Raw genomic sequence first — 15,480 nt, 5'->3', positions numbered from 1 at the left:
TGCCAAAAGGGAACTAAGTAAAAACCTAAGCAAGGTGAGATGCTGAGCTTCCAGCCTCCAGACTCTGCTACAGTCAAAACAGTTCCTCTCTGTGCTCCATAACGATGTGTGGTAGTTAAGAGGGTACTCTTGGCAGCTGAACTCTCTGGGTTCAAAATCCGGCTTACTGTTTTCTAGCTGTTTGATCTTAGGCCAATTAATCTGTCTTCCTCAGTTTACTCATCCATAAAATCTGTGCAGTAATAGCAACTACTAGATATGTTGTTTGTGCAGATTTGTGAATTTTAAGTGTGGTGCTTTGAACAGTGTCTGCCAAATAGCACTCAATAAATATCTGTTGTTGTTACCAATATTGTTGGGTCTCAGTGTAAGAAAGGGTTTTGGTGCCTTAAGAAAAAGCTTTCACAACTTTCTAACAATCTGAAAGGTTTCTTCCACCTCCAAAATCTCATGCTTTGGTATTGTTTTAGAGTCTTAAAATCTGAGTTTTGAAGAGACCAGCCTTTTTGAACTGAAAGTTTTGTTAGGGACTGGTTAAAATAAGATTCTTAGATTGAGAGGCTGGCACCAGATTATGGAGACCTTGTATTACATGTGTGTTTAGAAAATGAGCTTTTGGAGGGTTTTGGCAAGGTGATGTAGAACTGTTTTATACCATACAGTGGGATGTATTCAGCCATAAAAAAGGAGTGAAGCCCTAGTATATACTACAGTATGAATGAACCTTGAAAACTATGTTAAGTGAAAGAAGCTAGATATAAAAGGCCATATATTACAGAATTCCATCTATGTCATTGTCCAGAAGAGGCAAATCTGTAGAGACAGAAAGTAGATGAGTGGTTGCCAGGGGCTGGGGAGTGAATGCTAACAAGTAGAGATTTCTCTCAGGGCTGATGAAAGTGTCTCAGGATTAGATGGTGATGAGGGTTGTTGTACAACCTCGGGAATATACCAGAAGTCACCAAGTTGTGTGCCTTCAAAGGGTAAATTATATCTCGGTTTTTTAAAAATGATGAAACTAGGGGAAAAACTTTAAAAAATAATCTAAATTAGTCATTTATTCATTCAGAAATTATGAATGTTCCATGTGCCCAACACCAGCCAGTTGGTGAAAATGTAATGAACGTGAACTAGATAATACTACTTCCTGCTTCTAAGATGGGTCTTATAGGGTGGTTTAGGAGGCAGACGTAAACAGACCATATAATGTATTCTGAGCGGTACTATAATGGAGTTGTATTCCAAGTATTATTAGAACACACAAAAAAAGGATACCATTCTGCAGGGAGTTATTGTGGAAGGCTCCTTAGAGAAGACCTAAGCTAGTTCCAAAACCATGGATTGTTGGGAAGGAAGGACTCCTCAGTATAGGAAGCCGCACAGGCAAAATCATGTACACAGGAGAGGCATGCTGCGGAAGAGCCTGGAATCCTGAAAGTCCTGTAGGCCACAGCTGTAGGAGTCTAGCTGTCTGACTGGAGGATGACTAAAGGCTAGCATTTTCCTTAAGTCTGATTTTTACAGATAGCTTGCAGGATCTCATGAGGCTATGAATGTTGTCATGGATTTTGATACCTTTTTGCTGACAAGTCTAAAAATTTGCCATTTCAAAGTACTTAGCCAAGTTTTATAGTGTATAACATTTTGGGGGTTTTTTTGCTTGTTTTTTTTTTTTTTTTTAAGATTTTATTTATTTATTTGTCAGAGAGAGAGAGAGAAAGCACAAGCAGGCAGAGTGGGAGGCAGTCTCCCTGCTGAGCAAGGAGCCTGATGCGGGACTCGATCCCAGGACCCTGGGACCATGACCCGAGCCGAAAACAGAGGCTTAACCAACTGAGCCACCCAGGCATCCCGTGTATAACATTTTGATATGGAAGGACCAGATACCCTGTGTTAAGCTCGTTGCATAGTGCCTGGAATGCACTCAGTAATTGCTCAATAGGAGTTAGTGTATTACTGCTATAAGGAAATCCTAATCATTTTCCTTGTTGCCTTTATTTAACTGCAAAGAATAAGCATAGCCCTAAAATATCTTTAAACCGTAAGTCAGTAAATTTGTATCTACTATTATTCCCCAACAGTTCCGTAGTCATCTTCATTTTACACATAGAAATAAACATCTGCTAGACTAATCTGCTGTGTTAGACTTAAAGGTAGCCCATACTCCTTGTTTATATTCTAGCTTTAAAAGGGTTTCTCTAGTTTGAGAAAAACCCTCTAATCTCCTTGAGATGCAGCATACTGAATTCCTACATCATTAACAAGTGCATTTTCTGGAGCCACCACATATCTATCCTCTGCTAAAGTTGGACTTTTTTTTTCTTCTTTTAAAGATTTTTATTTATTTGAGAGAGAGAGCACACAAGCAGGGGGACAGGGCAGAGGGAGAGGGTAAAACCAGACTTCCCACTGAGCAGGGAGCCCAATGCAGACCTCGATCGATCCCAGGACTCTGGGATCATGACCTGAGCTGAAGGCAGATGCTTAACCGACTGACCCATCCAGGTGCCCTAAAGTTGGACTTCTTAATAGGACATAAGAAAGCCATGATGAGATCCGCTGGGGCTGATTGCTTGGTGACTCAACAAAGAAAATCCTTTGTTAAAAAAGTAGTAATAATAAGCTTATTTATTCAGTTTATGGGTAACCATGTATTGGCATTTTGATCACCCACTAGTTATTTACTGACTACCTACTATGTGGCAGGAACTATTTCATTTGTTTACGAGATATTACTGAGTAACTACCGGGTGCCAGGAATTCTTCTAAATATAACAGTTAACAAAACTCTGGAGAGATAACAGTTAACAAAATGGACAAAAATGGGGCCTCTGGGTGGCTCAGTTGGTTAGGCGTCCAACTCTTGATTTTGACTCAGATCTCGAGCTCAGGGTTGTGAGATTGAGCCCCATGTCAGGCTCCATGCTGGGTTTGGAGCCTGCTTGAGATTCTCTTCTTCTCTCTCTGCCCCTCCCCCGCCAAAGGAAAAAATGGCCTCTTCTTAGGGAGTTTACATTTCAAAATGTCTACCTAGCTCTTAATAGAACAACCCTTGTTTCATATGTCTGTCTTCTTTGTCCCAAAGAATTCTGGTGGACTACAGTGGGCCCTTGACCAACATAGGGGTTGGGGGTGTCAACCCCTGTGCAGTCCAAACTCTGAGTACAAGTTTTGATTTACCAAAAATGTAACTATATTAATAGCCTACTCTTAGCCAGAGGCCTTATTGATGACATATAATCAATCAACATAGATTTAGTAGGTTATAGGTACTATATACTGTATTCTTTCTCTAAAGTTAGCCAGAGAAAAGGGAATGTCATTCAGAAAACATAAGGAGGGATCCCTGGGTGGCTCACTCAGTTAAGCGTCTACCTTCGGGTCAGGTCATGATCTTGGGGTCCTGGGATTGAGCCCTGCATTGGGCTCCCTGCTCATCAAGGAGCCTGCTTCTCCCTCTGCCTGCAACTCCCCAAACTTGTGCTCATGGTCGGTCAGTCTCTTTCTGTCAAATAAATAAATAAATCTTTAAAAAAAAAAAAAAAAAGGGAAGGAAAGAAAGAAAAAACATAAGGAGAGCTGCCTGGCTGGCTGGCTCAGTCAGTAAAAGCTGCACCTCTTGATCTTGGGGTCATGAATTCGAACTTCACATTGAGGGTGGAGTTTACTTAAAAAAAAAAATAGTAAAAAAAAAGAGAGAACATAAAGTACATTTACAGGACTGCATTAATTGAAAAAAATCTGTATTTAAATGGACCTGTGCATTTCAAACCTGTGTTGTTCAAGGGTTAACTGTGTATCATTCCTGTTGAGAACTTCTTGAACAGTAATTTTTTTTTTTTAATTTCCTCTAGGAAAAACCCATTGTTTAAGAATGAGTAAAAAGGGATTGATGGGTCACATTAGTGCCTGAGATTTGTTTGCATTTCTTTTTGCCTTTCTCAGAATATGAGATCTGTTACTATGATTCTATGAATGAGCAGTGGAAGGTGGCAGTGAAATTCATTGCCTGATTCTTCACTATGGAAGTATCTAAAGAGTTACAGACAGTGATTTATTCTTTGTTCTTGATAAATTATCTCTCCAGTAAAATTGGCTCTCCACCCAAGACTCCTGTAAGTAATGTAGCGGCTACCTCAGCTGGGCCTTCTAATGTTGGAACAGAGCTGAATTCTGTGCCTCCAAAATCCAGCCCATTTATAACTAGAGTACCAGTATATCCTCAGCATTCTGAAAACATTCAGTATTTTCAAGATCCAAGGACTCAGATACCCTTTGAAGTCCCACAGTACCCACAGACAGGTAAGTAACTTTAGATAGTTCTAAGAAAAAAAGAAACTATAATATAATATGTGTTATCCTTAGATAAGCAAGTGAATCACTTACCTAGAATATGTACATTAAGAAATTAATTGGGGTGCCTGGGTGGCTCAGTTGGTTAAGCATCTGGCTTTTGATCTCAGCTCAGGTCTTGATCTCAGGGTCTTGAGTTCAAGCCCTGTGTTGGGCTCCATGCTGGGTATGGAGCCTACTAAAAAAAAAAAAAAAAGAAAGAAAGAAAAGAAAAGAATCCTTTGGACTAAGTTTTCTTTCTGCCCTAAGAATCGATGATTCTACATGCCAAAAGTTTTAAGATTATCCTTCCCATGCATCAGATTTAGGTTCCATGAATGAACTTCAGGGAGTTTTGTGAATCCTTTGAAATAGTTTGCAGAATGTTTGGTTTATATATACTGAGGTATAATTTTGGAAAGACAATGCACAACTTACGCAGATTTTGAAAGGTCTTTAATCTCTGTTCCCCAAAAGTTACGAGTCAATAATGTAACTAACTACTTAATCCACATCCTGCAGCAATAGATGCCCTAGAAGGAAACTTACCAGCCATCTATTAATAGCTCTGTCTTGGGTTTTTGAGGAGCAGTTTGACAAAATAGTGAACTTCAGTAATTTTCATGTAGTAGTGTCTTGATTTCTTTCTAAAGCAGGGGTAATTCAGTAAGGTTCAGAACTTACTTTCTTTTCCCACAAGGCTGCTTTAGACTTAAACCTTTGTAAAATGTTGGATTTTACTAAGATTACATTAAATATTCCTCTTTTCTGATTTTCAAGGGTACTACCCACCACCTCCAACAGTACCAGCTGGTGTGGCTCCCTGTGTTCCTCGCTTTGTGAGGTCCAGTAATGTTCCAGAGTCCTCCCTCCCACCTGCTTCTATGCCATATGCCGATCATTACAGTACATTTTCCCCTCGAGATCGAATGAGCTCTTCTCCTTACCAGCCGCCTCCTCCGCAGCCATATGGACCAGTTCCCCCAGTACCTTCTGGAATGTATGCTCCTGTGTACGACAGCAGGCGCATCTGGCGCCCACCTATGTACCAACGAGATGACATTATTAGAAGCAATTCTTTACCTCCAATGGATGTGATGCACTCGTCTGTTTATCAGACGTCTTTGCGAGAAAGATATAACTCATTAGATGGGTATTATTCCGTGGCTTGTCAGCCACCAAGTGAGCCAAGGACAAATGTGCCTTTACCAAGGGTAAGTGATGATGGAAATAGGAGAGTGCTACTGTAGTGTAGTGGGTAAGAGCCTGCTGTCACACTTGGTGTCCTACCACCCAGGTGTAGATTTCTGGCTCCTCCACTTATGAACTGTGTGACTTACAGAAGTCGCTTGACTTCTCTGCGTCAGGTTTCTCACGTTTGGTAGCAGGGATAGTAGTACCTACCTCATAAGGCTGTTGTGAGGATTAAATCAGAAAAACAAAGCCTTTAGAACTGGACCTGATACATATCAATGCTCAATAAATGTTATGCTTGGATAGGAAACTATCCTATGATGGGAAAGTAAAAAGAACTCTCCAGAACAGAAGGGCAGGGCCTATTTTCAGTATCCCATGCAGTTAGAAATGACCTCCCTAAACCAGAAAAACTGAGTGCTTGGATACTACTTTTAACATCACTGGACTCAATATTAACCCTTTCCTTTAAATGTGTGAACAGACTAAGATGACTTCCTTACAGTATCTTTTTTTTTCTTTTTTTTTTTTTGGTCCCGACGATATAATAAACTGTTAACATTATTTCCACAGAGCATAGTTACATTTATTTACTGCTCCCTAGATGATTAAGATTGTTTCTTTTATCCCCCCTTAGGAACCTTGTGGTCATTTGAAGACCAGTTGCGAGGAGCAGATAAGAAGAAAGCCAGAGCAGTGGGCACAGTACCACACTCAGAAAGCAGCTCTTGTCTCTCCAACTCTTCCTGTGGCAACACAGTCACCAACACCACCTTCTCCTCTATTCAGTGTAGACTTTCGCACTGATGTAAGAAAGGTCTTAATCACTTGACGTTGCAAGGACAGATCAGACACCTGACCTCAGAGCACTCCTTCAAACCAGCCTTAGCTGTGGTGGCCATTTTGTAGTGGTTTGGTGTGCAGTTGAGTCTGCTTAGTTCTGTGAACACTGAGTATGTAATGAGCCCTGCAGTTAGGCATTGGCAGACTCCGGAGACCGTGAAGTCACAGTCCTCTTCCCACCAAGAACTGAAAGTCTTCCCAGCAGTGTAGTTCTCATTGTTTTTCTGGTTTTAATTAATAAGATTTATATCTGCCATTTATTGAGCACCTACTTGTGCCAGGCACTGTACTAAGCATTTACATAATGTTTATTTAATTCTCACAAAAATCTTAGGGGGCAGGTATTAAATCTGTATTTTTTTAAGGAATCTTATTCAGAGAAATTAATTTGTCCAGGTAGTAAATTCATCCTGTAAGTAGCTGGGATTTAAGTCCTAGTCTAGCAGAAGCATTTCTTCCCTACTTTACAAAAGGTGCAGAAATGCCTACTGTTTTATTTGTACAGTTTTACATCACTGTTAACTGTTGTTCTTGTCACAAAACAAGTTTTTGTACTAGGATCAATTCAGTGTGCCCTGTGGTTTTCAGTACTTCTATATGTAGAACAAACCATTACTTCTTGAAATTTCTCTAGTTGGGTTTATTTCCCATTCCTATAGGCTCTCATATAAAAACCTCATTTAAAATTTTACTGTGAAAAATTTCAAATGCATAAAAAATAGAGAGGATAGTAGATAATAAACCCCATGTACCCATCACCGCTAATTATATACTCAGCCAGTCTTGTTTCATTTGTATCCCTTCTTCCCTCTGGATTATTTTGAAGTAATCCTAGACATCATATTTTCTTTTCCATAAATATTTCAATAAAACATTGAATTTTTAAACTAGATCCAAATTTCTCATCAAAGTTAGACTTTTTTAGGGTGCCTGGGTGGCTCGGTTGGTTAAGCATCTACCTTCAGCTCAGGTCATGATCTCAAGGTTCTGGGGGCGAGCCCCTTGTTGGGCTCTCTGCTCAGTGGGAAGTCTGTTTCTCTCTCTGTTCCCCCCCACCCCACTTGTTCTTTCTCTCTAGTATATAAATTTTTTTAAAAATCTTTAAAAAAAACTTAGACTTCTTCAAAGCAGCTAAACATCTTGACAGCAGTGTAATAGAGTAGCCACTTGCTTCATACAAAAATATATTTACACTTTTTTATACTGTGCTTTAAGAAATAAGTATTTCCCTGAGGAGCCTGGCTGTAGAGCCTATGACTTTTGATCTTGGGGTCGTGAGTTCAAGCCCCACATTGGGTGTAGAGATTACTTAAAAAAAAAAAAAAAAGTATTTTGTTGACACTCAGCTCCGCTGTTTCCTAGCAGTATGACTTCAGACAAGTAATTTAACCTTTTTTGGCCTTGGCTTTCTGTATCTGTATAATCAGTAAACTAGATTTAGTGATTATTACAACTTTAATATTTTGATCCTATAATAATTCTGACAGTCTCTTTAAAATTTGCCCACTTTTTCTTCTAATTCCAAAGAGCTGCCTTTGAGGTTTTTTTGTTTTTTTAATTTAATCCTGCATGGTTCATCAGTTATATTCCCATATTTTTAATGTCGGTCTCTTCTCAGGAGAATGATAAACTGGTACTACGGGCTGTGGTGTGTGTATGTGTTTTCTTTTGCTTTTTTCATTTTTTGGAGTACCTGGTCTACGTTTGAGTCATGCTGTAATTTTTTGTTGATTGGTTTTGACAGTAGCAGTCAGGGGTTTCTTATGAGTACTGAAAGGACACAGTAAAAAGAGAATTCATTCTCTTTTCTTCTAATGAATAATGTAAACACAAAGAGTATAGATATTACTTGTTACTTATGACAGGTTTTTATATTAATTATTGAAGGTTTAATTGTTCACTGTGAAGTCCTGTATATTCTATAATTGTTACTTTGTATGAGTTACATGTTTGTAAGTTTAAGATTTATACTAATTAACTATGCCTTTTTTTTTTTTTTTAATCAGTTCTCTGAGAGTGTGAGTGGTACAAAATTTGAAGAAGATCATCTTTCTCACTATTCTCCCTGGTCTTGTGGCACCATAGGCTCCTGTATAAATGCCATCGATTCAGAGCCCAGAGATGTAATTGCTAATTCAAATGCTGTATTAATGGTATGATTTGGAGGGGGCAGGAGGATATCATGCATGTTGACTCAAGTTTTAGAGTGATTGAGTGCTTTCATCTTCATATTGTTGCTATGTAACTCCTAAGTAGCAGAGTTAGATTTAGGTAAGTCTGTGATAAATTGCATTTGATGTTTAAATTATTTGAGCATAGTTCAGTGGTTTAAAACAGATGTTGGACTACCACTGACATCTATAGCTAGTGTTAAATTTACCAGAAAACTTAATTACATGTCTTTTGAAAGCCTATATCTGTATTACTAACTGAAGTAATTGCTAGCAGTCCCTTTATTGATTTTCTTTCGTTTATGTAGGACCTGGACAGTGGAGATGTTAAGAGAAGAGTGCATTTATTTGAAACCCAGAGAAGGACAAAAGAAGAAGACCCAATAATTCCATTCAGTGATGGACCTATCATCTCAAAATGGGGTGCAATTTCCAGATCTTCACGTACAGGTTACCATACCACAGATCCTGTCCAGGCCACTGCTTCCCAAGGAAGTGCCACTAAGCCTATCAGTGTATCAGGTAATCTCCCTTACTAGTACTGATACATTCTAACACTGTGCTTTTTAAACTTCATTTTGTGAGGTACAGAGCATTTCGCTCCATTAATAATCACAGGAAGCTCAGAATTAAAGTGTTTAGCCTGGAGAACATGGCTGGTTGGATAAAGTAGGGAATTTTTTTTTTTTAAGATTTTATTTATTTGACAGAGAAAGTGAGAGCAGGGACATGAGCAGGGAGAGGGAGAAGCAGGCTTCTTGCCGGGCAAAGAGCCCGATGTGGGGCTCCATCCTAGGACCCTAGGATCATAACCTGAGCCAAAGGCAGATGCTTAACGATTGAGCCACCCAGGCGCCCCTAAAATAGGGATCTTTTCTTAAAAATATATGTTCATATTTATATACTAATTTTTCACTTTTGTGATCATTGTTTTTTTCTGCATTTCTGTAGATTATGTTCCTTATGTCAATGCTGTTGATTCAAGGTGGAGTTCATATGGTAATGAGGCCACATCATCAGCACATTATATTGAACGGTAATTAGTTACTCTTAATTCTCTTGGATTCTCTTCTCAGACTGTATGTTCTCCTCAGAGTATAGCTCCTACCTCCCCAGTTATTCATGAAGTATGCTCTGATGATTTTAGCTATATAACAAATTTCTGAAAAAAAAAACCAATTTACATTTGGAATGACAACTGAAACTTTCAGGGTTGATCCATTACTGAAAACATGCATGGCATATGGCCATATGGCTTTAGTTGCTTCATCAGTTTCTTTTTTATAACTGTAAACGTGTTTTTCTTTAAAGGGACAGATTCATTGTTACCGATTTATCTGGTCATCGAAAGCATTCCAGTACTGGAGACCTTTTGAGCATTGAACTTCAGCAGGTAGGCTCTGTGTTGCTCAGCTTTGAGTTTTTAAAAAATAAAATGGTGGTTGGAAGCTAATTTTACTTTTTTTTTCTTTACTGTAGGCCAAGAGTAACTCACTGCTTCTTCAGAGGGAGGCCAATGCTCTGGCCATGCAACAGAAGTGGAATTCCCTGGATGAAGGCCGTCACCTTAGCTTAAATCTTCTAAGCAACGAAATTGAACTGAGAAATGGAGAGGTAAAGAAACCGAACCTCCCACCTTCATGCTTAATGTATTGGCTGTTTGCTGTTGTGTTGGTCTCTGCCATTACTTAGTGCATGTTAGTGTGCCTTTTTCTGGTGGATGATTGCTTTAAAAACTCAGAATAGAAATAAAATTGTAGTACCAAATTATTTTATTATTCAGTTATTTCAATCTTTGGGATTCCTATTTTAATCTAAAAGGAAACCCCCAGCTTCCAAAGGTATAAAGTCATCATTTTTCTTAATTACAGAGTGATTATACAGAAGATACAAGTGATACTAAGCCTGATAGGGATATTGAGTTAGAGCTTTCGGCACTTGATACTGATGAACCTGATGGACAGGCTGAACAGATTGAAGTAAGTACCACAATTATATATTGAGGAGGCTTTATTCCATTGGAAATGAAAGTACAAAGTGCTTTCATAGTGAAGGATTAATGTTTTATTTCCTTAGGAGATCCTGGACATACAGCTTGGTATCAGTTCTCAAAATGATCAGTTGCTGAATGGAACAGCAGTGGAAAATGGGCATCCAGTCCAGCAGCACCAAAAGGAGCCGCTGGAGCAGAAGAGACAGAGTTTAGGTGAAGACCATGTGATTCTGTGAGTGTTAGACAGATAATTCCTCACCAATGGACATAGGCTGTGAATATTGAAAGAAAAACAGATACAGTATTAAATGCATTTTTGGCTTTATCCTATGAGGGGAAGACCCTATGTAATAGGACAATGACTGGGTCAGTCTGGATTTTTAGGAGAGAAGAGGTAAATTTGAATTAACAAAGTAGCCCATTTAAGTCTCCTGAAACTTGATTTTTGTTCGGTTAAAAGTTTGTCCCTGTGCTCCAACATCAGGCCGTACTTTCTCAGTCTGGTATGCAGTTTTCCAGATGGCAAAATGGAGAATTAAAACCTAGATGTAGGATTTCCCTTTTGAAAAATCATGTTAAGATATTCTTGGATTTAATATTGCCATTTTATATAATTACTGCCAAGAAATATAGGTTAGTCTTGAACTTAATAGTGTGTTGGCCTTAAATTAACCAGTATTTTAATTTCTTTAATACGATTTTTGGAAAATGGGACTTTTTTTAGTGAGCGCTGATCCTTTTTAGTGATAAAGACATGCCTTTGCTAGGAGCTCTTAAGGTTTATTACAACTTGTATTAAGCATGTATGGTTATTCTTCAAGTTTTCACTTAAAGCTAATTTGTTTTCAATGTCATTTATTTTCTCCCAGGGAGGAGCAAAAAACAATTCTGCCGGTAACTTCTTGCTTTAGCCAGCCACTCCCAGTGCCCATTAGCAATGCAAGTTGCCTCCCCATCACCACGTCTGTCAGTGTTGGCAACCTCATTCTGAAAACTCATGTTATGTCTGAAGATAAAAACGACTTTTTAAAACCTGTTGCAAATGGGAAGATGGTTAACAGCTGAAAGGAGGTTCATCTTTCAAATTTGTGACCATACCATGGAAGCATTTACACTAGCTTTTTATATATATAATATATATTATATAATGTATATTTTTTTTAAAAAAAGATATTACTGGGGGCATCCATTTCCTGTGGACTCTTTGATACTTCAAGCCCTCTTGCATTAGCATTATGAAAAAAAAAGAAAATTTACTTTACTAGGGTAACACGTTCACTTTCCAGAAGTGATTGGAATTTGGACATTTAACTTAAGCTTCAAGCAGCTTTTTATGAGTTTGTAGCAATCCGGTGCAGTAACTGAGCCATTTCCTATTTTAAATGGCTTCTATAGAAAATTAACAACTCAGTTATTAAACTAGCAGGATCCTACAATGATACATCTAGTGAAAGTAGACTTAATTAACTTATTTATTTCTATTTTATGTTTTGCTGAGAGAAATTTCCATCTCATTCCAGCTGCTTTATCCTTCTCATGGGACTTTGCATGGATTTTTCTTTTTCTCTCTCTCTCTTTCTTTCTTCTTCCTTCCTTCCTTTCTTTTCTTTCTTTCTTTTTTTTTTTTTTACTTTGAAGAGTGGAGTTAGACGTTCTTACCATAGAATTTTACAGGGTTATATACTAGCTTTCTTTACTGCATTATATGTAGGAGTGTGGTGCAGTGCTTTTATCTGTAGCATTGAAATTTTTTTTAATTTTCCATTTTTCAAGAATAGTTTCTGCTTTGTTAATATTTATACACAGGCTACTTGTTGAAGTAAGTAATTAAATATATAACCAAGTGCCTAAGTCTTTCAGCTGATGTACTAGATATTAAATTCTCCTAAGTTATGCAGAATCGTTTTTACAATTTTGATAAATTATGCACTAATGTAACGGCAGTTTTTTAAAATGCAGATTTAAGCCTGTACATTATTGAATCTGATGACTTGGCAAAAGAATCAGGTGCTTTCAGCTTTCTTGAGAAAACCCTGTATGTAGCGTTTGCACTGACTAACAAGATGGTATTGCTGGTTTTTTTTTTTTTATTTAAACTAATTAATTTGGATGTTCATTGCAATATCTTAGTTAAATATTGTTTATTGTTACTTCACGTTGGGGTTTAATTTTCCTTGTTTTCTGACTGTTAGGTTAATAAGACTATGAACCATGTAATAATAGAACATTGGCTAACCTTTATTCATACTTAAAAACACGAATAATTTCTGCCCTGCTAAATGTGACTGAAAAGTGTTTGGACCTGGCATCTGGAAGTATGCAGTATGTTCAACCAGCCATGCCCCAGATTTGTGGGAGGTATATTACTGAAACCTAAATTTCAGTCAACATTTAGAAACAAAAGCTGGGCATTCCTGACTGGTGATCTTACCTATAGTTTGTCTCTTTGTTTCCCCCCCACCCCCGGTTTCTTTGAGATTAGTTTGACTTTTATTATTTTTTTAATTAACTTCTGTGAAGTTGTTTACTCTGAAAATTGTACTGGAATATTTTAAGCCAAGCTGATCTTTCACCAGGTGTACTGTGTGTAAGGGCTTTTCCTGCTAGCAAGATGCTTAAACAGGATCATGTTATTGGTCGTCTGAGCTATTTAGTTGTTTTACAAAACCACAGCATTGTATCAGATAAGATTTTGATAAAAAGTTTTGTGCACATTTCCAGGGGCGGGAGGGTTGACATTTCCCTGAAATTTCTTGATCAGAATGAGTAAATACTGGTGTTTGATAACCTGTCTTAATGAACATGCTCATAAGGTGACTGATAAGTTGTAAATATACCTGAGAAACAAAGGGGTAGTTTTGATATTCTGGTGTCAGTGTGGAAGATCTTACACATTTATTTAATATTCAGATGTATGAACATGTTTGTTTGTAGCGTAACAGCACAGTAGCCTTGACTTCGTTTCCTTCGGTTAGTGCTGTACCTTTTTGCCATGGCCAGTGCTCCCTATCCCTACAAAGACATTTTATTTATTTCGCTCTGTAACCTGAAATGAATAGGAACAAGAGTTTTAAACCATGTTACATTAACTTATTTCTGACGTTATAAATTAGCCTAGGATATTACAAGAACATGATTGTTATATAATTTATATCAGAACCCTTCTATAAATATGCGCTTATTACATTTAAAATGCTTCCAATGTACTTTATTTGCTGTTTGTATTTCCAAAAAGGATTTGCAAACCAGTATGTCTATTTCATGGATATTTAAATAGTGAGATCTTCCATGTTGAAGGTAATGTATTTTTTTTTAAGATTTTAAAATTGCTATTTTGTTACAAAATAGAGACCTATTAACAGTTTGAGAGCTCCTTATGTGCCCTCAGGGAAAGAACCCTCTGTGCAACAGAACTACGCAAAACATCTTCAGCACGTTCTGAGGGTGAATATATACTACATAAATTGATCTTGTGTATTTAACCTTATCTTTTTAATTTTAAAATTGAAACTTTGAAATTTGGTTGTGCTCTGCTGGAGGGGTTTGGGATAAACTGCTTAGGTGTTTGCCTACTTGTCCAGTGAAATTACATTTGCATCAGTATATGTATATACCTGCCAACCTTATTGGTATGTCTCAGAACATTTATATTAAAATAATGCTTGTCTTGCAGCAGGTGATCCCATAAAACAATAACTCCCGGTTCTTAAAAACTTACTCTCATTTTCACTAACAACATAGGATTTGTTTCTGTGTTGGGATTATTCTGTATTGCATCCTTTATCTGTGTAGTGGCCATCTTCTGTTTCTCACGGTGGGTTTCACGTAAGGAAAGACATTCGTTCTCTGCCCCTTTAGAAGAAAGAGCAATTTTTCTGATCCTTCAAAAAGTTACTCCCTGATGTCATGGAGGGGGGAAAAATTATAAATCAGACCGAGGATGTGACTTTTTAAAATTGGGTGCATTCCCTGTCATTTGACCCTTTTACCAACATGTCGTGATGTACAAATGTTTGGAATCAGTATATAAGGCAATAGGAGAGGAAAAGTGTGGTGTTGGTAATTAAATTGAATATGGTGCCTGTGGTCTAATTAGGAAAAAGTAGTCTGAGGTCTGGAAAGTGGGAAAGTGGTGGGGTGTTTGTTTTACTTTTCGTGGTTTTGTTTTTCCGTTTCTAAGTCCCACTCTGGAGGCTGTGGGCCTTGTTCAGATTCTGTGAATGTAGCCTCAGTAGTTCTCTTCTGTAGTGTGCAGTTCCTTTTCCAAAACCTGAAAAAGTGACGTATGTATTTCATCTGGTTGGTACCCGAGCAGAGCAGATTCCCTTGCCTTTCCTGCCATGGCTTCTTTCAGTACCATCTGGTAAGCCAGCGTCACGCGTGGAGTTTGTGTGTTACAGTCTGCGGAGAAGGTAGTACTTCACTGGGTCAGTGGCACTGATTTTTTCCTCGTAGTTACTTACTCTCACAAAGGATAAAAGAAACCTCACGTCTTATACGAGAACTGAAATATCCCATTTGTATGGATCTAGTCACTTTCACTCAAATTTTGAGTTGATTCTAAGTATATAAAGCACATCCCAATTTTATATACTGCCTGGAGAAAATTACAGGATGCACAGCAATTTCTAGGAATTTAAAATGGGATCATTTAAACATTTGAAAACATTGTTTTAAAAACCATCTAGCTTGCTCTTGCATTTTAGATGTTAAAGCCCATGTTGTCTAGTTGACAGGAGTGGAATTGTAATGATCAGATTCAGCATGTGATTTCAACTTTGAATCTGAGTATTTCTTCCCTAGCTTCTTTGTGTCATTTTCTGAGCAGACTGTCACCAGTTATTGGTGACTGAGCAGTTAAAGGGAAAAGTTGCCTTGCAACTATGTATTAGTTTCCTGGAAGAACTTTCCTTGTGTTTTAGTGATTGAAGAGTGTTGATGGGATCA

The 15,480-nt window shown here is 37.9% G+C and overlaps 1 protein-coding gene across 1 annotated transcript in view; it reads left to right on the top strand.

The window, feature by feature from the left end:
* Positions 1-11,681, top strand: part of LOC111146303 (ring finger and CCCH-type domains 2) — a 47,235-nt gene extending 35,554 nt beyond the window's left edge. The window contains exons 11-21 of the mRNA XM_022501797.1: positions 4,088-4,302; positions 5,113-5,546; positions 6,164-6,334; positions 8,376-8,522; positions 8,849-9,062; positions 9,492-9,576; positions 9,852-9,933; positions 10,020-10,154; positions 10,412-10,519; positions 10,617-10,765; positions 11,403-11,681. Coding sequence (XP_022357505.1) covers positions 4,088-4,302; positions 5,113-5,546; positions 6,164-6,334; positions 8,376-8,522; positions 8,849-9,062; positions 9,492-9,576; positions 9,852-9,933; positions 10,020-10,154; positions 10,412-10,519; positions 10,617-10,765; positions 11,403-11,598 — 1,936 coding nt within the window. The 3' untranslated portion in view covers positions 11,599-11,681. The remainder of the gene's footprint in view (positions 1-4,087; positions 4,303-5,112; positions 5,547-6,163; positions 6,335-8,375; positions 8,523-8,848; positions 9,063-9,491; positions 9,577-9,851; positions 9,934-10,019; positions 10,155-10,411; positions 10,520-10,616; positions 10,766-11,402) is intronic.
* The last annotated feature ends 3,799 nt before the right edge of the window (positions 11,682-15,480 follow it).

The sequence above is a fragment of the Enhydra lutris genome, unplaced genomic scaffold (genome assembly GCF_002288905.1).
Source record: "Enhydra lutris kenyoni isolate GAN:26980312 unplaced genomic scaffold, ASM228890v2 scaffoldscaffold13, whole genome shotgun sequence".
Lineage (NCBI taxonomy): Eukaryota > Metazoa > Chordata > Mammalia > Carnivora > Mustelidae > Enhydra > Enhydra lutris.
Note: the sequence above shows the minus strand (reverse complement) of the source record. Positions and strands in the feature narration are given on the sequence as shown.